This window comes from Typopeltis vanoorti, chromosome 1 (genome assembly GCF_054136105.1).
Source record: "Typopeltis vanoorti isolate ZY-2024b chromosome 1, IOZ_Tvanoo_1.0, whole genome shotgun sequence".
Classification (NCBI taxonomy): domain Eukaryota; kingdom Metazoa; phylum Arthropoda; class Arachnida; order Uropygi; family Thelyphonidae; genus Typopeltis; species Typopeltis vanoorti.
Window position 1 is genome coordinate 170614274 of NC_143549.1, and position 27566 is coordinate 170641839.

Consider the following 27566-nt stretch of genomic DNA (forward strand, 5'->3'; position numbering starts at 1 on the left):
CTGATAGTCACCAGATTCAATTTACATGATGACATTCTGTGTAGTAAATGTCAAATGCCTTTACAAAGTCCAACAAGATTGATAGTAGCCTATTTTCCTTATCCAACAAACTTGTTACAGAAATTGAATGAACTGCAAAGAAAAGCCTTCTTTACACAAAACCTAATTCCTGAATTCAAGCCTTAATAACTTGTCCAATATCTTAACCACTATAGATACTAGCTAGCCTATAATATATTACTTGTGCTTGTCTGTAATACACATTCAGATATTCACCTAATCTTACTGTTGTATTCACATAGTTTGCAAATTGAACCTCCAGTTTATTATCTCTATTTTATCATCACATTTCCATCTGGTTGATAAATGAGCTTGGTTAACTTGGTTAATCAATTATTTCTTCTATTCCTATCACTTTCCTACTCTCTTTATTCATTATTTTATTGTTAGATAATCGTTCTTACTTTAACTTACCATGCAACAAAAGAACCCTCTGGGATTTCTTATGGCCTGTTTGGTTAATCTCACCTCAATTATTCTTTACTATGCTTTTTATTTTTAATTCTCCTCATGATAAGAGGAATCTTTATATATGGTTTTTTTCAATTCATAATGAATTAGCCAATCTTGTATCACAGGGATTTTCCTTCCTGAAAAATGCAAGCTTTTCATCCTGGAAAGTAAGCAAATCAGCCAGAAAATTTGTCTGATCAGCCAGACAAATGCAATTAACACACAAAAAATACTACACAGCTAGTAGTATTTTTTGTGTGTTAATTCATGTTACCATGCTATCCACTCTTAACACTGTACAATAGTAGATTGTACAGTGTTAAGAATGGATAGCATGGTGAGGGGCCTTTCACAGTGAGCCCTTTGACTCCATGGAGGTCTGGTTATAATAATTTTACCTATGTTTTCTCTATTACAGGTTTTACCAAGCCTACAAAAGAGTAACTGGTGTCATATTTTGTCTTAATGCCCTTTCTGTGATGACCCTACTACTGCCTTCCTGCTAAATTTCCACTTTTATGAGTATTCTGCCATACCAGCAATACTCCTGTTCACACTGAAAATATAATATCCTTTATTTTCTCTCCTTGTGACTATATCTTCCATTGTGAACAAAGTCAAAGTAATTATTTTTTGCCCAAGTTAATGAATGAGTTAGAAAAGCTTACCTTAACATAGTGTGGCTTTTTGTCGCTAATTGTGCTGCATTCTTTTCAGTTTGGATACAAGTGTCCTTCAGTGGTGTTGATGAAATTTTTTGTTGTTGTTTATATTGTGTTTTGCTACTTGTTTGTTGTACTACTTCAGCTTCTAAAGATGCCGTCCATAAAGAAACGCATGTCAGTGGCACGGAAGGCTTCTGTACAAAAGTCTGGCTTTGCCTTGGATTTTTCGCAGTGGATGCATTGAGAAAACTGCTATTTGTATGCACCAAAAAAAAATGTGAACGATCTGTGGACTGTTTGGATAAATAAGAAGATGGAAAGCATTAACATATGTGAAAAGTGTCTGGATAGATTAGAGTGATTAGAAATGGGAGCAGACATTGGGACCAAAGTAGAAGAGCTTCGGCAGGAGTTAATGAAAATGAAAAGTGAAATGAAACATCTAGAAGAGGATATTAAACAGCTAAAGGAGAAATTGGTTGATGATAAGGAGAAGGAGGAAGTTAATGTTATAAAGAAAAATCAAAGGATAGTCATATATCAGTGTATGGGGACTCGATCATTAAAGGTATGATTACTAATAAAGTGCACAAAGCATGTTTTCCTGGTGGAAAAATAAAGCAAATAACTGATGTGTTGCAGAAAAGTAAATATCGGGCATCCAAATTAGTTGTGGTAGTTGTGGGCACAAATGACTCAGTTGGGGAGAAGAAGAATGTTGATAGAAACTTGAGGAAGTTATTGCGTTGGGAAAGTCATAGGCGTGTTGCGCAGATATGATAACAGTGAACTGGGAAGGAGAACAGAGATAATGAATAGTAAGATGGCAGAGTTGCATGAGGCAAAGGGGGTTCAATTTATAAATCTGTGGAGTGAATTTGAAGTGAAGGTTCAAATGGTACAAACCAATTCAAGAAGTTAATGTAGCATGATCAGAGTCTACCTGTGGAACAGTATAGCACAAATCAACAGATTGTACAGCAGGAGGAAGATATATATGAGGTTGAAGATGTGGCTGCAGCAGCACAAGGTGTTGGAATGCATAAAGGTGAGGATGAGACAGGTAAGAATGGAAATCACAATCAGGATCAGAAAAATCAGAGTGATCAAACCAAAGAGAGAGAGGTGTAGTATAGCAGCTAGAATAGAGAATATTGGTGCTGGTAGGATGGCCTCAAACACACAGTGATTGTTATGCTATGCTTATATACAAATGCAAGAAGTATTCAAAACAAGAGAGTTGAATTTGTGGCACTGATTGAGATGGTATACCCAAAAGTATTTGGAATAAATGCAACTTGGTTGTCTAAGGAGGATGTGATGTCAGAAATAGAATTAGAAGGATATATAATTTTCCAGAAGGATAGAGATGTGAAAAGAGGAGGGGAATGCTGTTAATGATTGGAGAGGAATTGTGTCTGCAAAGTGTGGAAGTTTATAGTGCATGCACAGATTTTGAATCTGTGTGGCGCAAAGTTGAAATAAACAGGTTAAGTATATCTGATAGGATGCTGTTATAGGCCAGGGAATGCAGAGAATACTGATTATGAAATGTTTAGGCAAATTAGCTGGGCATGTAAAAAGAAGATATTCCTGATGAGAGACTTTAATTACAGGAATATAGACTGGAAGGAGGAAATAGTGTATGGGAACAAGGAGAGCGAGTTTGTAAAATTTCTAGAGATAAGTATCTTAAACAGCATGTGATAGAAGCAACTAGAGGCTTTAATGTTTTGATTTGGTGATAACTTGACAAGATGTGGTTGTTAATGAGGTGTTGACACTGCCGCCAGTTGGCGAGAGTGATCATGAGGTACTTGTTTGGGAAGTGATGAAACAAGAAAAGGTCACTGCCAAAAATTGATATATGTGGAAGTATAAAGCAGGTGATTATAGGAAGCTCTGTACTCAGTCAGCATCAGTACATCAGGTAGATGAGCTGAGCAGAAAAAGATGTTGAAAATGCATGGAAACTCATAAGGCAGTATTTGACAAAAGCAATGTATTACTGCATACCAAGGGTTAAGCGAGTAAATACAGTGGGAGTAAAATGGATGAACAGTGAAATCAAGCAAGCTGTGCTGGAAAAGAAAATGTTATGGAGGGGGTATAAGACAGCTGGTGGTGATCAGATCCATGAAGAGTATAAGGTGCAGGCTAGAAAGGTGACGAGTATGGCAAAGAAAGAAAGAAAAGGTGCAGTATGAGAGGAGATTGGCTGGGCAGGCCAAGGTTAACTTGAGGGAATTTTTCTGCTACATGGCAAGCAAGAAGAAGAATAATTATGGCAGACTAATATTGGTGGATAGTCGTGGCAGCAGACTAACAGTCGCAAAGGATATAGTGGAATTATAAACAGGCACTTTATCAGCATATATAATACTGGTATAAGTTATCCGGTACAATATAGAAGACAGGCAAGTATTACGAGAATTGGAAGTGAAAGAAACAGAGGTGTATCAGATGTTGGTTGGGATAGATGTGAATAAGGTTGTAGGAATGGATGACATATCACCACGTTAAGGAATGTGCACTGCAGTTGGTTATGCCCTTGACCTGGTTATTTAGTGAAAGTCTTGCAGTGGGGAGAGTTCCTAAGGAATCAAAAGAGGGCAAAATAGTACCACTCCATAAGCATGGTTCTAAGACATGTCTTCACTGTCTACAGTCTGTATAACTGTAGTTGGAGAGATTGATAAGGAATAGAATACAAAATTGGGTTGATGGCATGGCATTCTTTATGAAGGTCAGCATGGATTTGTAAAGGGTAGGTCCTGTTTCAGTAATTTACTTGCATTTTATGATAAGGTGACGAGCGAGTTAGATAAGGGAGAACCACATACAGTGATATTCTTAGACTTTGCAAAAGCATCTGATAGATTACCACATAAGTTGGTGTACAAGCTGCAGAGGATGGGAATAAACAGTATATTGGTTAGATGGATCAGAGTTTGGCTCGCTGAACAATACCAGCAAATTGTGTATGATGGAGCAGTGTCTCAAAAAAGAAGAGTGAGGAGTGGTGTGCACTAGAGTTCTGTTCTTGGGTCCCAGCTGTTTAACTTATTTGTAAATGATATATCATGTGAACTGACTGGGCATTTGCAGTTATTTGCTGATGATGCAAAGTTGGGAAGAATTATAAGTAGCACTGCTGATGCTAAATCCCTTCAGGAAGACTTAAATAGACTTTTTACTTGGACAAAAGAGTGGGGTTGTAGTTTTAATATCAATAAGTGCAAGGTGTTGCATTTTGGAGTGCAGAAATATAAGGCTATGTACTATATTGATGGTGCTGTACCACAGGAAGTGGATGAGATTAGAGATTTGGGAGTGATGATTGACAGTAGACTGAAGTTTAGAGGGCATATTGCTAGGATTGCAAAGGTTGCACATCGTAGTGCTACTATGATAAGAAGTACTCTAACATGCAAGAAAAAGGAAGCAGTTGTGCCACTGTATAAGGCACTAGTCAGACCACACTTGGACTATTATGCTCAAATCTGGTCACCTGGTTTTCAATGCGATGTGAAGACATTGGAGAGGATCCAGAGGCGAGTGACTAAGACAATATCAGGAGTTTGAAATGCTGATTATGGAGAGGGGTTGAAGAGATGTGGATTGCAGAGTTTGGTGGATAGGAGGAAGAGAGGTGATATGATAGAGATGTTTAACTTAATGACAGGATTTTATCAGATTAATCCAGAGAGGATTATAAAAAGAGTAGAAGGTGAGAGGGGAAGAACCGGAGGTCATTCCTGGAAGTGATGGTGAAGAAGGATGCAAGGAGTAATTTTTTACACGGAGAATTGTCAGTGAATGGAATGCATTACCAGAATGTGTTGTTAATGCAAGGAGTGTTAAGGACTTTAAGATTCTACATGATAAATATGTTGTCAGTTGAATGAACCTACCACGATGAGTCTGTAGACCCCATGGAGGTTGTAATAATAGTAATAATAACAATAATAATATAACTTGCCCTCACATATATCTCACACCCCTAATTTTACTTTACAAAAAAAGAAATTATAAAGTTTTGCATATACTTTGCACATGAAAAAAGTTTAAAACTTTAAGAAATAGTGAATGTTATTATGGAAGTTTCAGATATTTTGGAATTTGGTTGAAGAGAATCAGCATTTCAGTTCAACAATTGTTAGCTTGCCTTTGTTGTTGAGTCATGCATTCTTTTGTTAATACTGCACCAATCATATGCGAGACTGGTAGTAGTGACAGTGAATAGTAGATTCTTTACAAGTCATACCCATTTTCAGTTTTTTTAAATCATGGTGATCTTATGATTCCTATATGATAAAAGGACAAGCAATAATGAAACTGTTTGTTTGAATTTAATTACAGCATTGTCGCTAAAGATTGAAATATATTACTTGATGAAGGTGAGTGGCTGGAAGCATAAATAACGTTGCTAATTAAAATTTAAATGCATTCATTTTATATATAATGTGAGCAATTATAAATTATAATGAATACTGATAATTAAATTATAAACATCTATTTAATTTTTTAATTTTTTTCCTCATAAACTTTAGTTTCCAAAAATCCCCACATATATCTAGCAGCATGATTTTTTAACTTTAATTTTTGGGGGAAAATATTTGAGTAAATACTGTACACTGTTTATCATTAAACTCAATATTAATCTTAATATAAAAAAATAATAAATAATAAACACTAGATATTCTCAAAAGTCTTAAGCTGTTCATATACTTATGAGACATTGCAAGTACAATTTCAGAGCAATCAACCAAAATGAGCAATTACAATGAAATGTACTCGATTAAGGCACTTTAAATGGTAATAACCAGTTAAGAGAATGCAAATACAAAATATTATCCATGGATATAAGCCTTCCTCCCCCCCCCCTCAACTTTCCAGTTCTTTCTATCTTTAGTCAATGTCCACCATCTTGTGCCAAAACCAAAGATCACAGATAATTAAAGATACAGCAGAAGAGCTAAGCATTGCAAACCATCACATTTAAAGGTGCCTTAAAATGCCTACACAGTGTATATCATGAAGCTGTGTTTAAGTGTAAACTATGATGGAGATAAAATACTAATAATTGGGAAAGTTTTAAATTTTTGAAATTTGCCTTTGGTGTCTTAAAACACAGCAATTAACACATTATCTAAAAATCCTGTTGTATCAAGCAACATTAACAGTTAGAATGGTGTCTGTCTAAATAGTACATGACATTTTTAGAGTAATATAAATTACTACCACATATACATTTATGCAGATTTATGCTCAAATTGTAAATGTTCACTATGTTTTCCAGACAGAAGTGAAGGGAGACAATGCTTTTTTTTTCATACGCTTTCTCTCCTCTCACACTTCACATTTATCTTCTCTGTCCTGCTACTCACATGTTTTTTGTCTACTTCAGTTCATCATTTGTCCATTGCAAGATAATGCTCATTACTATGGTTTTTTTTAAAAAAAAAACACTTTTTTTAAATGACTGTATGTGCAGAATTGTCATCACTGCATCAATCAGTAAACAAACTGGTGTTTCTTACCAATCTTAAGAAATAAAATACACAATGTTTTTATGAGGGATGCAGTCCATAAAAATTTTTTTATTAATTTGCATAAGAAATTATGCAAATTAATAAAAAAAATAGTACCTTAATTAATCCATTCCGAAAATTATCTAGTTGTCTAGTGTTCACCCATCCAGTAAGCGGAGCAACATTTGAAATAAATACCAATACTATTCGTGGATCTTTTATATGCCACTCTCTCGTCAGAGCACATTCTACCTCTTCTACATTGCAATCATGAGGCACTCGTAAAAATGGATGACCCTTTGAAAGAAAAAGATAAATATAAACAATAAATTAACAACAATTTCCTTTTTTTTTTTTTTTGTTTTGATGGCTACACCATAAATGGAACATAATCATGAAAACTTTACATTATAAAATCTATTGATAAATTGCTATATAAAATAAAACAAGTATGAAAATGAAGTTAATAATCAATAACATTATTATACAGATATCTTCATTGAGTAAGAAGACTCATCAATCACACACGACCAGGGTCATATGATCACTCTTCCCAATAAGAGGCAATGTGGCCACCTTAGTTATCGATAGTGCTTGTGATCCTAAAATCAGATCCAGCACTCTCCTACTACTGAGTCCTCACCATCACATGTTGTTTCAAATAATTATCTCCCAGAAGGTGCATAAATTCCATTTCCTTCCTGCCATGCGATCTTTCTTCCTCCTAACCTATGTTTCCTAGAGCTGACCACCTTATCCTTGAATTATAGTTATGAAATCCAAGGATACTTGGAAGGTCGTGGGCACTTAAGTACCTATTAGAACCACTGATGATGATGATGATACTATTCATATAATAACTATCATAATAACTATAATGACATAACTATTCATATAATAACTATCATAATTGTCCTTAAACTCATTCACTGATAAAGTACTTGCAATCACCTCTGGCATCCCATTCCACCCAGTCACCACCTTTCAAGCAAAAAATCTAGTCCTAACCATTGCTAACCACACCCTTATACAACTTCCACTGGTGACTCCTTGTTCTCTCTACCATCATGTCATGCAGGCTGTAAAGGTGGTTGGGAGCCTGAGATTATGCTATAGTTTCTAAATACTGATGCTAGACATACCAGAAACAAGAGAGAGGAGTTTTTGATATTGGTTAGTGCAATTTCACCAAAAGTTATAGAGATAGAATGTGAAGAGTTTAGTATCTGATGATACAGATGAATTGCACCCAAAAATAGTAGGAAACAGGCAGGCAGATGGCAGTTTTTTTGAAGAAGTCTGGTGTGAGATTGAGGCTAATAGGACAAAATATACATTTTGTTTTCAACAAAGTGTATATTTTGACATCATCCCTGGAACCTAGTGGCCTATAGGCCAGTAGATTCCAAGAATGATGTCAATGACATGCACATCAAAAAATTAGTATAATGAGTGCAGATCAAGTAATTACGGGGGGGGGGGGGGGGTCAGATCAAGTATATTATGGGGGACATCAATTAAAGAGACAGATTTATCATCATCATCAGTGGTTCTAACAGGTACTTAAGTGCCCATGACCTTCCAAGTATCCTTGGATTTCATAACTATAATTCGAGGATAAGGTGGCCAGCTCTAGGAGACATAGGTGAGGAGGAGGAAAGATCGCATGGCAGGAAGGAAATGGAATTTATACACCTTCTGAGAGATAATTACTTGAAACAGCGTGTGATGGTGAGGACTCAGTAGTATGAGAATGCTGGATCTGATTCTAGGATCACAAGCGCTATCCATAACTAAGGTTCACATGATCACTCTTCCCAATAAGTGGCACATTGCCACTTATTGGGAAGAGTGATCATGTGACTTGGGAGGTTGCAAACCATACAGAATTTTCAGTGAAGAAAGAGTATATGTGGAACTAGAAGGCAGCTAATTATGACAAGCTTAGGAGGAAGCTTGAGGCAGCACCATGATATAAAATCCTACAAGGGAAGGAGGTTAGCAGTGCATGAGAAACAGTCAAGGGATATCTGGAAGAAGTAATATCAGACTGTATACTCAAAGCTGGGAACATTATTCAGGTAGGAGTTAGATGGATTAATATCATTATGGAATGGAACTACAAAAATCACGTGCAGGATATAAAATAAATTAAGATGCCAAGAAATTATATTCTTGATTTCACCCTTTATCCAAGTGTAAGCAAAGAAAGTATGCATGTGAAGAAACTTCACAAATGGGTTACTTGCATACAGAGGCTAATGACTTCACATCAATTGCCTTAGTATCCCATAATGCAAGGCAGATATCCTTATGGACAAGTATAATGCTATGCATTATGGAAGGGACTTAGGAAAACCAAGAATATAATTTCTTGGCATCTTTAATTTATAGTATAACCAAGTGAAAAAACTTTCAATGTCCATCTAATCCAGGGAATAAAAGGAGAAAAGTGACCAACAAGCTCACAAACAATAGAAAAAATTAGATGCCAAAGGAAATCCCAAAGAGTTCTTTTCTGATGTAGCAAGTAAGAGGAACAATGATCATGGAAGGATAACATTAATAAGTGCTGAGGATGTGACAGATGCAAACAAAGCAGTTCAGTTACTGAGTGATTACTTTTCCAAGGTTATATCATCCAAGTAAGGTTACTGCAGTGATAGGAACTGATGTGAGAACAGAGGTAATGAAGTGGAGGTACCTCATATATTGCAAATTCTCAATGTAAATATGGCTGTGGAATTAGATGGGATATCAGCTCACATTTATGAGAAAGTGCGCAATACCTCTGAGTAGGTTATTTAATTGGAGATTGACACTAGCTGGCATGAGCTAAACAATGGTCATCGTGTGGGCTGTAGCAAGTTAAGATAATTTTATATTTGCATGCCAATATTGTCTAAATTGTAGATTAAGTATTACTGTAAGATATATGAGTGTAGAATGCAGTGTTTGGATAAATTTCTTAGATAATATCAAAAATTCATTGTTTTTGTTAAAACACTGATACAACTTGGCAGTGTTTCAAAGGCAACGCTTTGTGTAGTCCGCATGGAAGACAAAGTAAATGGCATGGATTTCTCAAAAATGACATGGTGCCATGAATGCAGTATGCATGCATGAGAAGATGTCGCAGATATTTACATAGAGATACTGAATAAGAGAAAAGAACAAGTAGGGTATGTGGATCACGAGACTTGCTTAAATTAGTTTATTTAACTTATTTCAATAAGTTTAAATATCAGTAGGGAACATTGCACCATAACTGATGCAGCATTTGAACATTGTGTGAATGTTTAGAGAGTGTGTGTGGAAGTGACAGTGAGGAAAAAAGTTTGATTAGCCATAAAGCGGGTGATAATGACTTTGAAAAACAGAGTGCAATTAACAGTAAAGTGGAGAGCAGGGTTAACAGTTGTGTGTGACTGAGATAAAATAGCAAGAATGAATGATAGCAAAAAAGGATGCAAGATTTGAAAGCTGAGTTGGTGAAGATGAGATAGACATGGAGTGAAATGAAGAGAACTGGAGATATGTATGGAAGAGTTAAGAAGACAAAAACAAATCGTATCAGTACAAAAAAGGTAATGAAAGACCTGCAAGTAGCATTGTATCAGATTCAATTATTAGAGGTGTGGTAAATGAGAAAATGTACAAGGTTTGTTTTCTGGGAGGTAAAATAAACAGAATGTTTGAGGAGTTGGATACGAGGAGTGAACAGAGAGGTAGTGATAGTAGGGAGAAATGACTTGATGGGGAACAAAGAGAATGTAAGATTGGATATCAGGAGGTTGTTGAAAAAAATAATAGTGTGATAAGAAAGGTAGTCCATGTGTTGCTCAAGTATGACAGTGATGAGCCAGACAGCAAGAATTATGAATGATACAGTAGCAGAAATGTGTGAAGAGAATGGAGTGTAGTTTGTTAATGTGTGGAAGGAGTTTGAAAGAAAAACAGAACTGTATAAAAGTGATTAACTGCATTTAAATGGTTTTGGTGTGGGTCATTTGGAGAGACTGTTGCAGGAAAGGAAAGCAAGGAGTGCAGAGAAAGAATCTGAGCAAGTAAGAAGTGATGTGAAGGATCAGGTGAGTAAGGAATGAATGATTCAAGTGGGTAGCATGAGTGCAGAAAATGAGAGAACAAATGTGCAAGACAAACAGAGAAATGGAGAGACTCAAGATGGAAAGCAGAACACAGCATGATTAAGGTTGATACTCCCAGAAGATGTGAATGCATTTGTATACAAAAAGGAAAAGGGATGACCTGGAAAAAACAGTTAGATTTGAAGAAGGTTCTGGAATAAGCAAGGAGAAAAAGAAATGGCTCAAGGAAAGTATGAAGTCAAAACTAATAAGTGGTATTAGTGAAACTTGTTATAGATCTAGGAATGAGCTGTTATGTTTGTATACAAATGCTAGAACTATCAGAAACAAGAGAAAAGAAAAAGTTGCATTGATTGAATTATTTCACCAAAAAATTGTTGGAATAAGTGAGACACGGTTGGATGAGGATAATGCCCTGACAAGAATATAGATGAAAGGGTATGATGTATTTCCTGAATATACACCCTCCAAAAAGAAACCGAACTTTTCAAAAATAGAACTAGTGGCGCCATCTGTTGTATCTTTTTGTTGTCTAAAGCGGCAACCTTCGTTAGTGTTGTGTCAACTGTTTATGACATTTGTTTCATCAGAAGCCGAGTCATAGTGCCAAGAGTGACAGTGTGTTTTGACGAGCGGCCGATCATCACGATATTCATGCCATACGCAATGAATTCTCGTTATCAATCACTTCAAAACTTCAAGATAAAACTCACCATTGACCGTTTGGCCAGGCAGAACAAATTCTTTGTGGATAATGCCCTTGGAATCATAGAAACAAATCAGCATTGTCTTTACTTTTGACTTCTCCAAGCGACTTTTTTTCAGATGCCTCTCTTCTGGTGGTCTCCACTCAGCACTCTGGCACTCATACTCAAAACACATTTTGTCACCAGTAATGATCATTTCAAGGAAATTTGAGTCCTTACAAGGTTTTAACGAGGTCCTTGCAGTGTTCAATTCGATACATTTTTTGGTCATCAGTCAACTTGTGGGGAACAAATCACAAATTCAATTTACAAAGACCCAAACTCTCAGTCAAAATGTCATGCACAGTTGATTTTGGAATCCCCAATTCATCTTCAATCAATCTCATGAACGATTTCTGGTTTTCTTTGATGAAATCATGCACTTTTTGGATGTTAACTTCGCTCAGTCCAGTTTTTGGAAGGCCTGGCTTTTCGTTGTCCTCAAGCGTCTCACGACCACTGTGAAATCGCTTAAACCACTTGTAAACTTGAGTATGGAATAAGCATTCATCACCATATGCTTTTTGAAACATTTGATGCAGTTCGGTAAAACTTTTACCAAGTTTAAAATAAAAGTCAATCGCAGCTGTTTGAAACTCATTTTCCGACCGTTCATCAAAACACACCGTCACTCTTGGCACTATAACTCAGCTTCTAATGAAACAAATGTCATAAACAGCTGAAACAACACTAATGGAGGTTGCTGCTTTAGCCAACAAAAAGATGCAACAGGTGGCGCCACTAGTTTCTTCTATTTTCGAAAAGTTCGGTTTCTTTTTGGACAGAGGGTGTAGAAAGGGTAAAAAAAAGTGGAATGCTATTGATGATAGAAAAAGAGTTATGCCCATACAAGGTAGAGGTGGTGCAAGAGGAAAATAGTGGCATTGGTTTTGATGCAGTACGTGTGAGATAGAGGTGCACAGAATGAAATATTGAATTGGATGTTGCTATAGACCTGGCAATGTGGAGATAGTGACTAGGAAATGTATAATCAAATTAGTCAAGTAAAGATCACCCTGGGAAAAGGGTGATCATTATGGGTGATTTTAATTATGACAATATAGAGTGAGATGACAAGATAGCAACTGGAAGTAAAGAAAATGAGTTTCCTTGAGTTTTTTAGGGCAACAGAACCTAAGGCAGTATAAGAGGGTGCATGAGGATTGAGGGTTCTTGGATTTGATCATCTCATTAGAAGATGTTTTTTTTTTTTTTTATAAATGAGGTGTCAATTCTAATTCTCCCTGCAGTTGGTGAGGGTGACCATGAAGTGATTATGTAGATGGTTGCCAACCATGTTAGGACCTTGTAAAGGACGTATGTTGAACTACAAGACTGGTGATTATGAGAGACTTAGGAGACAGTTTGCAGTGGTAGCATGGAATGAGGGGTTGGGTAGAAAGAAGATCAATGCTCCTTGGGTGATATTCAAGAACTATCTAGTAGAAGCAATGTCTAAATGTATATTCCAAAGGTCAGAAGGTTAAATCAGGTAGATATAAAATTTATGAATGACGAGATTAAGCAAGTAATACAGAGAAATGTATTACTTGCTTAATATCTTCAGAGGGCAATGATTATAGAAAATGGTATAAGGACAACTGCTGTGGAGGATATACTTGAGATATTTAATGAACAGTTTATAAAGGTCTTTCATCTATAAATAGGTGAGACTGACTGTGAGTGAATAAGAGGTATATGGGGAATTAAGCAAACTTTATGTTAATAAGGCTGTAGGACCTGATGATATATCACAAAGTATTTTGAAGGAATGTACCAGGGAGTTGATATCTGCCTTGACATTTGTTTAATATACATCTTACAATTGGTCACATACCAAAGGAGTGGAAGGAATGCAAGATGTACTGCTTAATAAAGGAAGAAATGGAATTCAAGCATCAAATTATAGTCCAATCTGTGTGTCAGGTGTTCATGATATTGGGAAAGATGTGAATGGGGATATACAGTATGTTGTTTGCAGATGATGCAAGGTTGGGATGAACTATGAGGAGTAGAGCAGATGTCGCAGCCTTACAAGAAGATTTGAATAGACTAAGTGAATGGGCACAGGAGCAGGGATGCCAGTTCACTGTTGCTAAATGTAGGGTTATAAAATTTGGAAAACAAAGATGGGATGTAGAATTTACTCTTAGTGGGGATATATTGTTGGAGGTGGAGGAAATAAGAGATCTTGGAATGATGGTGGATAAGATCTGAACTTTAATGAATATAATGAATATATTGCCAAAATTGTGATGACAATGCAATGAATTCTGGGAATGATGCAGAGGGCAGTGACTTGTAGAAATAAGGAGATTCTAATTCCATTGTGTATATATTCCATTATATACATATGGACTACTGTCCACAAATTTGGTCACCTGGTTTTTTAAGAAGTATTGGACAGAGTCCAGAGGAAATTGACAATAACAGTTTCTGATCTATGTTATGCTAAATAATATGAAGATAGGTTGAGCTGATGCAATTTGCAGAGGCTAAACGATAGGAGGAAGAAGGATGACATGATAGAGGTGAACAAGTTATTAAGGAAATGTTATAGGATTAACAGTGAAGAGATTTTTCATAAAATGGCAGGAGAGAATGGGTGAGAGAGAGAGAGGTCAATAGAGGTCATCCCTGGAAGCTGTATAAGGAGGGTGTGAACATGGGAGTGAGAAGCAGGTTTTTTGCATGGAGAGTAATGAATGATTGGAATGCATTACCTGAGAGCATGGTGTCTGCTGAGAATTTGAATGTGCTTAAGGAACAGTATGATGAGCTGTGTGTGTGTGTGAGAGAGAGAGAGAGAGAGAGAACAGGGACCTCCTAGATGAGTCTGCATCTCCATAGGATCTTAGGATGATGATAATAATAATAACAATAATAATTTAAGTCTCAGCTCAGGGAAAGTCCCATTGGATGAAAAAGAGTAAAATAATTCCTTGGCATGAAGGAGGCTCTAAGACTACAGTATTTATAGACCCATCAGTATTTTAGGAGTGGTGGTGTACTGGCAAAAGTTCAAAGGAATTCAAGAATCGTTGGATAACAATATGATACTTCATAAGGGTAAGCATAGCTCTGTGAAGGGTCAGAATATAATAGAGTGAGTGCTCAGTTAAAGGGAATGGCTACATGATGCTGCTGGGTTTTGCAGACGTTTTGACAGAATTCCAAGTGGAATGTTGTTACACAAATTAGAATAAATTTAGATGAATATAAAAGTGATGACATGAATACAAGGGTGGCTGATGGACTGATACCTAGTAGTATATGGAGGAACAGAATTCAGGAGAAAGCGAGGCAATGTGGTGAGTTTGCTGGATGATATAAATTGAATATCAGTATGGGCAAAAGATAATGGGTATCAGTTAAATGTAAAGTCACACATTTTGGAACAAATAGATTTCAAGCTGTGTACCACTTTTATAGAACTGCACTTCAGGAAATTGATGAGGCTAGGGATTTGGGGATCATAACAGATAAAAAGTTGAAGTTTAGAAGGCATATTTATAAGGTTGCCAGGGAAGCTCATGGAATTACTTGATTACTGATGAACACATCTGGATTACTACATGCAAGTTTGGTCATCTCGGTTTCTTGGGGATTAGGAAATAGTGAAGATTATTCAGAGGCCTAGTGGCCTGTGGAATGCTCCTTATGAGGATAGATTGAGGGTTTGTGGGTTGTAAAAGTTGGTTGATAGGCAAAAAGGAGGGGAGGGATATGATAGAAACATTTAAGTTACTTAAAAGATTTTATTGGACTGATGTAGTGGAAATGTTTCAGCACTTGGCTAGAGGTGGCAGAACAAGATGGTATCCCTGGAAATTGTAAGAATGCAGTTGGTAAGGGTGTGAGGACTAGATTTTTCATGTAGAGAGTGATGAATGAATGGAATGGGTTGCCAGCCAGTTTTGTCTGTTTGTTGGTTCAAGGAGAAGTACAATAGATATTGTGTAGATAGTTTGGTCTCCCCACGATGAGTGTTTGGACTCCATGGAGGTGCCCATACAAAAATATGATATCAGGCCTCTGGAACACTGGATTAAGATAAATTGAGTGTGTAATATGCATATTTTGGCAAAGACCTAAAATCTTCCCTAGATGAACACTGGGCTAGATTTTCTAATAGGACAGGAGGATAAGGATAGCATAGGAAGTTGTCTTAGAGAGTGAGAAGTCTATTGTGTATTTAGAGTGGATTGTGAGAGAATTATGAGAGAATGCAGGTAATAAGCTGGTTTGATGAAACCTTTTGGCTACTTTGTGAAATCAGGTTTCATTCTATATATACAGAGTCCGTCAAAACAAATGTGTACATACTTCAACAGATGTCATCTATGGACTTTTTTCGAAGTTGGATCGAATTACGGTAGCAACATGTAGATATTCTCTCAAAAGATGTTGTTACTCACATGAATACTAGCATCAACAAGTGACCAGTAGGACAGTCAAAGAAAATGGCTGAGGCATGATTGCCATTCGAGGAATGCAAGACCATTTTAAAGTGGTATTTCAAATTTGAGAATTTTGTTGAAGTTCAATGACAATGGAGGCATGAGTTTGCAATACAACCTCCAACATGCCTGACAACTGCACGTATTCATGATAAGTTTGAGACCCATTGTACCGTGTGTTTAAACTTCGACAACATTCTCAAATTTGAACTACCACTTTAAAATGGTCTTTGATTCCTCGAACGACAATAGTCTTGGCCATTTTGTTTGCCTGTCCTACCGTTCATGTGTTGATGCTAGTATTCATGTGAGTAACGACATCTTTTGAAAGACGGATTCTGTATGTGTGTGTGTGTATATATATATCATATATATATAAAGGATGGATAACAAATCATATACTGGACATATATAATGTTACCCATTATAGAGATCCAGTATATTGTCACACAGACATAATATACTGACCTCATCTGAAGGAAGTAATCTATGAGATCAGTATATTATGTCATGTCTATCATATGTCCTCCATCTAGTCTGTCTGCTTTGAGGGATTCTTCCTGAGTTTCTAAGAGCAAATACTATAACTTGAAATCATGTCATAGTATTTGATTTCAAGCTAACTCACCTTTACTTGAAAGTTCATTATAAAAAAGTTTTCAAACAAAGGACACAACTACTGAACATCTACAGAAAAAGTTTTTAAAAAATTATTCATGCAATGCAAGAACTACTTTGCCAAATACCTGATAGATCTTTATTCCAACAACCAATATATTACAGACCTGAATATTCATTCATTTTAAAATTTCATATCACTGTTAATGTAGATGCTTATTATTTATATATTTCAAGAAAATCGACTTCATAAGTTGAGAAGTTTCATTCTCTAATAACATGCAAAAAAAAGTAAAAACAAAACAAACATTTCCTTTTTTGTCTTATATGTATTAATAAATATAATAAAAAATCATATAGTTACTTACATCTTTCTCATATGCAAAATTTTTATAAAAGTATAATTCGCCCTGAACTGAAGCATTTTTGTCGGGTTCTCCAAATGTTACTGATGGGGCATGACTGTTCTGTCTTTGTGATCTGATAAAGCTTTTCTTCCTGGCTGGTGTTGGTTGAGAATATCTACTATGCTCTGTAACACTAGCAGCAGTTGAAACAACAGACTACATAAGATATATACATAAAAAAATGAATGCATTTTTAGAAGAGCTGAGTTATATTTTCTTTATATATAATACAAAATAAGCTGAACTTTTTACAAAGCATAGTTTAGTGACAGAACAAAGTGCTCAAGATCATTTAACTTAAGAATATCTATTAATGTGACAAAACAAGGTGTAAACCTTGTAAATAATAACTTAGCTGCTAACAAAACAACTTGTTGCACACATTTTAAGTTGCATTTATAATGCAACTTAAAATATTCGTTTAATATAGACAATCATTAACCACCCAGCCAAGCCATGTACATACATCAAGGTTGCCATGGATGCAAAGTGCCCTTTAAAATTACAGTAGCAGTATTACTACATCGAAATAACATATTCAAGATATATATAGAAGAGTAAAAATGATGAAAACAAATAATGTTTGTATAAAAGAAGTAATGAAAGATCCATGAGTGACGTTGTATGGTGATTCAATTATTAAAGGTGTGCTGGACGAGAGGATGCATAATGTACGTTTTACTGGAGGTAGAATGAGTAGAGTAATTGAGGTATTAGATATGAGAAGCAAGCAAGCAAAAGAATTGGTACTTGTAATAAGTATAAATGATTTGACTGCATACAAAGAACACGTCAAACTGGATATCAGGAGGTTGTTGAGATGGATAAAAAAGAATAATGTGATAGGAAAGGTAGTAAGCTTGTTGCCCAGGTATGACAGTGGTGATATGAATATTCATAATCAAGGATTATGAATGATATGTTGGCAGAAATGTGTGAGGAGAAATGAGTGCAGTTTGTTAATGTGTGGAATGAGTTGAAAGGCGAAGTGAACTGCATAGGAGCGATGGACTGCATTTGAGTGGTTTCGACATGAATTGCCTGGAGAGACTGCTGCTGGAAGGTAGAGAAGAATCAAGCGGGAAGCGATGTGGAAGAACGGGAGAGTGAGACAGGAGAAACTGAAGAGGTGGTTGTGAATGAAGAAGTGAGTGGCATGAGTATAGAGAATGAAAGAACAGGTGTGCAAGACAGACAGGGAAATGGGGAGGCTCAGGGTGGACAGGGGAACACAGCATGACTAAGGTTGATACTCCCAGAGCATGTGAATGCATTTGTATACAAAAAGGGAAGGGGATGACCTGGAATCAAGGGAAAACAGTTAAAATTGAAGAAGGTTCTAAGATGAATAAGGAGAAAAAGAAATGGCTCGAGTTAAACATGAAGTCACATCAAATAAGTGGTGTTAATAGAACTAGCTATAGATCTAGGAATAAGCTGCTGTGTTTGTAATACAAATGCTAGAAGTGTAAGAAACAAGGCAAATGAAATGATTGCATTAATTGGGTCTGTTCACCCAAAAATTGTTGGAATAAGTGAGACATGGTTGAATGAGGACATCATCCTGACAAGAATAGAGATGGAAGGGTATGATGTGTTTCGTGAGGATTGAAAGGGTAAAATGGGAGTGGGAGTGCTAATGATAGATAAAGAGTGATGTCCATACAAAATAGAGATGCAAGAGAGAAATAGTGCCAGTGGTTTGGAGGCAGTATGGTGTGAGATAGAGGTGAATAGAATGAATGAAATACTTAGTTGGATGTTGTTATAGACCTGGTAATGTGATTTCTTTCTCCTGTTTGCTAGTCACCAGTTCAGCTGAACACTCCTTTAGCATCCATGCTGATATTCCATCAGTTCATATTGGAGAATTCTTATTCAGTTTATGCAAGAAATTGGTCCACAGCCTACAAATTCTCAATCTGTCTTCATAATCAGTATTACACAATCCTGATATCATTTCTGACAAGCATTTGCACACTCTCCACTGTATCAGAATCACCACAGAAACCAGGAGACCAGCCCTGCATGCTAGTCCAAGTGAGGTCTTATCAAGGCCTTGTAAAGAGTCAAAATGGCATCCTTATCTTTACATGTCAAGGTTCGTTTCAGCATTGCCATTCTCTGAGTTATATTCACAATTTTTGCTACATGACTCTTCAACTACCTAAAACTCCAAGATCCCTAGCCTCATCAGTTTCTTCAAGCACAATCCCACCAATATAATACGACATGGGATATCTAATCACACCAAGGTGCATGATCTTTTACATTTATTAACATTGAAATGACAGCCATTTTCACATGCCCACAGTACCAACCTATTCAAATTATTCTGCAAGTACTGCATATCAACAGCACTCCTCATTATCCTACCTAACTTTGCATCATAAGCAAATGGCTGTATGTTGCATGTCAAATCCTTCTCAATGTTATTAATGTACAGATTGAATAACAATGGACCAAGAACTGATCCTTGAGACAAACCACTGGTTACCTTGAATTTTGCAGATTCACACCCTATATATGACATTTTGATATCTGTCAGTCAGCCATCTTCTTATTCTAATAGTTTAAAATCCAATCCCATATTCTCCAATTTATGCAACAGTCTTCCATGCTGTATTAGGTCAAAAGCCTTAGCAAAGTCCAAAAGCATCATGGTGTATCCATTTCCATTGCCTAGCTCAGTGGCAACATTATAGAATGTGAACAAGTTGCTAAAGCATGACGTTCCCTTAGTAAACCCATGCTGTTCATTGCAAAGTAGAAAATCACTGTCAGTCCATTTCTAAATAGAACTTTAACCAACTTTTCCAAAAATCTTCACCACTTCTGAGATACTGATTCATTGATAGTTGGATATGTCAGCCTTTGCACCACCCTTGTGCAATGGGAATAACATACATTATTATCACTCCTGTGGAATCTTCCCTGTTCTGAGACTCAAATTATATAGCCTGGTCACCAGTTCAGCTGTTCTCCTTTAGCATCCGTGCTAATATCCCATCAGTTCCTATTGCAGAATTCTTATTCAGTTTGTGCAACAGTTCCAGTACTTCCTCCTCATTCACACAAGTTTCCTCATACACAAAGAAGTAGCAGTGAGTTTAGTGTTGCACATACCAGATTCATAGCTTTTAGCATAATATTAAGCTGCTCATTAGATGAATAATAACTTATGCATCAGTCCTTGCATACCATTCACATTCAGTAGAGTTATTTTTTCAAATTCATTCTTTCTTTTACTTGCAGCGTAATGATAGAATTCTTTTTGGTTGTCTTTAACTTGCAGAGCTAGTTTCTTTTCATATTATGACTTAGCTTTCTGTACAACAGTTGTGACTATTCTAGACTGCTGCTTAAAATTTTCATAATGGATATCATCATTATGCACACGATATTTCTTCCACATCATCTTTTTCTTACAAATTGCTTCTTCTTTGAACTCTAGGGACACATTCAGATATTGTATCATTTAAGTGTTTTTACCATGCACTGTCAATATCCTTCCGATCCAATAACTGATACCAAGGTATGATAGATATGATAGAAACACACAGCTGCTAAACAGATGTTATAGAATGCTAGTAGGGGAAATATTGCAGTACATGTAGTAGAGAGAGGGAGATATAACAAGAGGTCATCACTGAAAGTTTAGCAACACTGCAGGTAATAATGATGTGAGGTGTTTTGATTTTTTTTGCGACAAGGGTATTGAATGAGTGAAATGGATTGCCTGAGGTGTTGTCAGTGCTTGAGCTGTAACCTCATCCTAGTGAGGTTACAGCTTTAACCTATATGATAGACACTAATGTGGTAACACAGGTAGATGAATTGGAGGTTCTTATTATATTGCAGAATCTCAATGTAAATACAGCTGTGGGATTGGATGGAATATCAGCTAGGGTTTTCAAGAACGTGCAAGGGAACTGGCAATGCTTTTGACTAGGTTCTTTAATTTAACTTTCAGCTCTGGTAGAGTTCCGAGTTAGTGGAAAGAGGTCAAAATTATTCCTTTCCATAAGGGAGATTCTACGACTGCAGTAGCAAATTATAGACCAATCAGTATCTCAGGCATTACAATAAAAGTACTAGAAAAATAGGTCAAAAAGAGAATTCAAGAATGGATAGATAAAAATATGACACTGTATGAGAGTAAACATGGCTTTGTGAAGGGTTTTATTACTCATGCCATAGTAATTATTAACTTTTTATAATAAAATAACAGCTGAATTGAATAGAAGAAATGGCTACATGATGATTTTGCTGGATGTTTCAAAGGCATTTGACAGAATACCACATGGAACTCTGTTGCACAAATTAGAACAAATAGGGGATGGATATAACACTGATTAAGTGGCACCGTCCTGGCCGGCCAAATGGTTAGTGTATCCACTCTCCAGCCAAAAGGCTGCGGGTTCGAATCCCGCCATGGGCATGGATGTTTGTGAGTGTCCATGGAAATACTAGTGGTGATGGTCAACAGTAGATGGCGTTAGTGTAGTTGCGATCAGTTGGTGGATTGAGTAGTGGAGACAGATTTGTAGAGTAGGTGCCCTCCCTCGATGAGTCCTTGGACTCCCTGGAGGTGTCAAATAATAATAATAATAAGGTGGCTGCCAGATATCAAAAAGTGGTATATGGAGGGAGAATCAAGGCGAAAACAGGTGACCAGTGGTGTGCTGCAAGGTTCAGTGCTGCTTATTTGTACATAAATGATATAAGGAAATATCCTGATTGGAAATATTCAGTTGTTTGCCGATGATGCGAAACTAGCTAGAGCAATAGTTAATCAAGGCAACATAGAGAGCTTGCAGAATGATTTAAATAGGCTGTCAGTATGGGCAAAAGTTAATGGATGTCAGTTTAGCATAAAAAGTTATGCATTTTGGAATAAATAGATTACAAGCCGTGTATGACACTGTACTCCAGGAAATAGATGAAGCTAGAGATTTAGGGGTGGTGGTAGACAGAGAGTTATATTTATAGGATATATTACTAAGGTTGCTAAGGTAACCCATAACATTACTTGGCTATTGAAGAACACATTAACAAGTAGAAATAAGGAAAGTGTTATTCCTCTTTATAAAGCCTTGATACACCCACACCTGGATTACTGTGCTCAAGTCTGGTCTCTGGGGTTTCTTTGAGAATAGGAAGTGGTGGAGAACATTCAGAGGTGAGTGATCTCAGGATTGTTCCCAGTGAAAATAGATTGAAGGTGTGTGTGGAGAAGTCGGTTGATAGTAGAAAAAGAGGGGTTATGATAGAAATATTTAAGTTGTTTAAAGGGGGACATTTAATTATATTTGGCACCCTAAAAATTTATTTGGTTATCACAGTTTTTTTGTAAATCAGTCCACTTTTAATGTAATATGGAAAAACAGTACAAAATTTGTTATCAAACAACAACAACAACGAAAAAAACTAGAGTGCATGTGTCAAACAAATGATAAAAAAAAACTCTAGGCTCCTTGCGGACAATGGATGACATTTAACACAAATATGTTATATACAGCAAAATAAAAATTTTTAAAATAACACTACGCATTTTTACAGGCAATATCCAGTGAACCTGTTATGATACTGCTCGATATAATAATAATGTGTATATTCGCCAGGAGAAACAATTTTTAAATCTTTAATCGGTTTAACGTAATTACCGGTCGCCTTGTGGGAGCAGTATGACGACGAGTGTCAGTTCGTGTACCGTGAAAAATATTTCCTGAAAAAATCCTTTGACGAACAGCGCTGAAAACCGACTGACGAACCTCTCGACGACCAGGATCTTCGGCTTCATCCATTCAAACCATCCGACCACCACAGCGAATTTTACTCATCAGCGTAGCAAAAGAAAATCAACATACCAACCGTCAGAAGTAACTATCTTACACTTCGCGTTTAAATCTAGGCTAAGCAGCATAGTCACAATCGATGCGAAGCTTGTCTTTAATTGGCTGATTGATTGTTATGCAATTTAATTTTATTACTAAGCTATTAATAAATTAACAGGTGGTAGGAAACTGTAAATTTTAATGTGTGTGTAGCGAAGGGCATTGATAGCGAATTCACTTTCGGCTTTTATTAATTAATCTTGGAACCTAATTTTAAAAGTATATGTTGTTTATATATGAGGAAAAAGTACATATGAGGATTTTAATAAATTACCCATCCAACGAATCCAAGGGCTCATCGAAGGGAGGTATTATTCTACTCTACTGTACAAAACTCACCGTCTCCATAAATTAAAAAAAAAAATAATAATAATTAATTGATTAACATAAATTAAACATTCAGTTTCAATTTTAATTTCTGCTCTTAGACCATTGCTGCTTAATCACTATATTACTGGTATTAGTGGCAATTAAGGAATGTATTATTATTATTATTATTATTTTACTGCATCTCCATGGAATCAGGAGACTCATCGTGGGAGACCCAAATTAACCATTATACACACAAATCCTATCATACCTCCAGGACCGTACTTGAGCCACACGGGCGCATGAGGTTACAATTGATGCGGAGCCCCAAAAAATCAGGGCCAATGAAAGACCCCAACAATAAGGGGCCCCGGAGCACTCTAGCGTCTCTCTCTGGTTCCACCCCTCTGAAAAAAGTGTAACTGCTGCCCTGCATACCTCTCCTTGAATTCATTCATCATCAGGGAACTCACAACCAATTCTATCATCCATTCCACTCACTCACCACTCTCCACGCAAAAATTCTGCTCCACACACCTCTATTAACCACACTCTTACATAACTTCCACGGATGACCCCTAGTTCTCTGACTATTTGTCATATATTGAAAAACTTTCACTTGCATCAATTTTATAAAATCCCTTTAATATCTTGAAAGTTTCTATTCAGTTGTTTATAAAGGTTTCTATTTCATTTACATTCGGTTGTTTGTTGATGAAGCTAATATTTGGGAAAGGGGGGAAAAGAGTGAGTGAGTGAGAGAGAGAGAGAGAGAGAGAGAGAGAGAGAGAGAGATGCCTCAGGATGACTTGAATAAGTTTGCATTGCAAAGGTGATATGCTTTATTTCAATGTGGCAAAATACAGTTATATACTTTTGAGTGAAAGGGCTCATCTGTATACTATACTACATTGATGGGATTTCCTTTCTGAATTTAGAGATCACGTTTGACAGAGAACTGAAGTTCGGAGGCCATATTACAAAAATTAGCAAAACAGCATAGAGAATCGCTTGGATGCTTGCAAGCACACCGAGATTTCATTATTCCTCTTGATAACATGTTGATACATCCACATCTGGATTACTGTACTCGGATTTGCTTGTCTGGCTTTCTTGTAGGTGATCAAGATGATTTCAGATCTGTGGAATGCTTCATATAAGGACAGGTAAGAGATTTGTTGGTTACAAAAAAATTAGTTGATAGCGGGAGAGAGAGAGAGAGAGAGAGAGAGAGAGAGAGAGGGGGTGAATATGATACAAACATATAAGCTGCTAAAAGAGTTCTATAGAATGAATGTAGGTGAAAATTTTCAATATATGGAAGGAGGGAAAAAACAAGAGGTCTTCATTGAAGATTGAATAAAAGTTTGTTTAGTTAGTAGGAATGCAAGGTTTAGATTTTTTTTTTTTTTGCTACGAAAGTGATGAATGAGTCGGATGAGTTGTCTGAATAGTTTGCCAGCGCTTTATCGATGAATCGGTTTAAGCAGAGGTATGATGGGTATTGGGCGAACATTGGTAGTCTAGAGTTCTCGCAATGAGTCTATTGACGCAATGTGGGAGGTACTAGAATTCGGATAGGTTAGTCTTGGACTCAATGAGATACCCAGTTAACAATAAAAATAATAATTTAAAACGCACTGTACTCGGGGTATTGTGTAACTTTCGACCAAGTAATAATGATCTAAAGAACTTAAGAGGTGAAGAACCTTTAAGGAATATTAAAGGAACTTTAAGGCTAAAGGTGAGTTAGTTAAGTTCATGTGGAGATGGAAGTTTCCTTCCGAAAACGCAGTTTTTCATCGAATACATTGAACAAAAGAGAACAAACCGGCCAGAAGAAAACACACAATTTACACACTGTTAGGATTAGCTATTTAGGCTAAAATTCCCAAATAATAATAATAATAACAGTAGTACATTAGTATTATGGATTGGTTAATGAGAATCCGAGATTCTTGCATTCCCCATGTAGTTTTTCAAGCCACTGAAAACTTTAATGATTTAGATGGATAAGCGAGAAAGAAAAGTGACAAAGTTAAAACAGTTTATTATAGAAATACGATAGTAATGAATTAAGAAGGGTTATGATAGCAAATGATTCAGTGCGCAGACTTCGTGCGCAGAAGAAATGGATATCAGTTTTTGAATTGTAGAATGAGTCTGATGGCAGAAAAAACTTGTATAAGAGGGACGGTGTGCAGTTGAATCGATTTCACATGAGCTGTCTAGTGAAGTTATTTTGGAGTAAAACCTACTGTAGCGCGTCAGAGAAATTGCAACATTGGGGAGGAAAGCTGACAGTGTATACCTGAGTTCATCTGGTGTGTGCAAACTTAATAGTGATAGGAATGTCATTGAGTATAATTAAGAATCTGGTGAAAGGATGGCTATGCTTTGGATTCGGACTTTTTGAGTGTGTTTGCGGAGTAAAAGATAACGTTGCCCAACTAAGCCAAGAAGACTGCAGATGTAAGTATACTAAGAGCCGGGAAATAATTTGTTGTGTCTATATACAAATTCCATGAGCATTAGAGAAATTGTTGGTATTATTGAGACCTGGCTCTAAGACTCGAATATAATAATTAGAATAATTTAAAGAAAATAGTATTCTTAAGAATGACAGAAGAGATGGTAGAGGAGACGGGTTCCACTAATGAGATCAAATGATCCGAGTCCAGTTAGGATAGAAATTCATGAAACCAATAGTGACAATAATGTCTAAAGTAGTAATCAGTTTTAAGCTTTCTAGTATAAAGTGAAGGTTAACTGAATGAAATATGTATATGGCGGGATTTACTAGAAATTTGGCTGTACTGGAGATGAAGAAAAAAATGCATTGTCAAATTACCCTGATGGTACTAAATGAATAATTTTTGTGGTGACTTAAATTATCTGAACATTGATTAGGTAGTGAAAAAAACTCACGATACGAATGTAGGAGATTTTATTAATCTGCTGCGAGATAACTTCTCAACTAGCATGTGAATGAAGCAACTCGAGGTCAAAGAATGTTAATACCGTCAGAAGGAGCCTCAGTTAGTAATGTGAAAGTTTTGCACCAGTTGGTGACAGTGATCACGCCATACTAACCTGGGAAGCAGACAACCATGTGGAAATTCCAATTCTAACCGCAATGTTGGAAATTATGGTAAGCTCAGGAGGACACTATCTTTGACCATGATAAAAATCAATGAATGTGAAAGATACCAGCAATGCATTGGAAGCTTTGAAAAGTTCTGAAATTATGTAGTAGGTTAATATGTCTCTAGACTTCGAAAAAGAAATAGGACGGAGATGAAATGGATGTGCAACCTTAGCAAGGGATCCATAAAGTGATGTGGAAAAAATAGCGTGAGAATAACAGTGAGGGGAGTTATGAATTATATATAGCGCACACCGGAAAAGTTATTAGTATTGTATGGAAAACTCATCTGAAGAATGAAAATAAATTGGTTGCACAGGCTAAGGACAACCCAAAATAATTTTATCATTATGCTGCAAGTAAAAGAAAGAATGAATATTAAGAATAACATTACTGAATGCAGGCTGTACCTTTGTGCTGAAATCATATGAAATTGTCCAAATAATGCGTGCTCAGTTCTCTAATATCTATGCACCTAGTGTGGGCAAAATATTTCACATGGCTATCACAATGTTGGTTAAAGAGATAGAGGTGCATAAGAAGGAGATTCTCGTAACTTCGATAAGAATTCAGCAGTAGGGACAGGTGGGATATCAGCGCGTAAAAGAAATTCAGTTGAATTTGAAAATCTGAGATTAGGAAAGATCCCAGAGGAATGAATGAATGTATGACAATCCCTTTACCCAAAGGTGGTGCAAAGACTGATGTATCTAATTATTGACCTTAGTAACTCTGGAGTGATTGCAAAGAAATTAAAATAGTTGGTAAGAACCTGCATTCAGAAATGGGTTGAAAAACAAGCAACGTGGATTTTATAAACGGGATCATGTCTGAGCAATTTGCTCTTATTTGTTAATAATGTTATAGCTGAGATACATAAAAGGAATGAATACCCTTTATGCATCTTTAGTTTTGTGATACTGTACTTTGCTAAGACATTTGATAAGATGCCACATGAAACGCTATTGCATAAACTGATGAATATGGAATTGGAATATAAACTGTTGACTTGATAACTAGGCGGCTGACGGACGATTATCACAAAGTGATAATATGAGCTATGTGACTCAGTCATATTTAAGGTGTGCAGTGTTTTACCTCAGGAATTTGGATCATTGTTGCTAGATTTATATATTAATGATATTAGAATGGACTGAGAGTAG

At 36.4% G+C, this 27566-nt stretch overlaps 1 protein-coding gene across 1 annotated transcript in view; it reads right to left on the minus strand.

Annotated features, from left to right (window-relative positions):
* The window catches only part of LOC150110639 (transient receptor potential cation channel subfamily M member-like 2), a 658320-nt gene extending 640732 nt beyond the window's left edge, over positions 1–17588 (minus strand). The window contains exons 1-3 of the mRNA XM_090403554.1: positions 17559–17588; positions 17014–17208; positions 6830–7009 (exon numbers count right to left, since the gene is read on the minus strand). Coding sequence (XP_090259680.1) covers positions 6830–7009; positions 17014–17208; positions 17559–17588 — 405 coding nt within the window. The remainder of the gene's footprint in view (positions 1–6829; positions 7010–17013; positions 17209–17558) is intronic.
* Positions 17589–27566: the final 9978 nt, after the last annotated feature.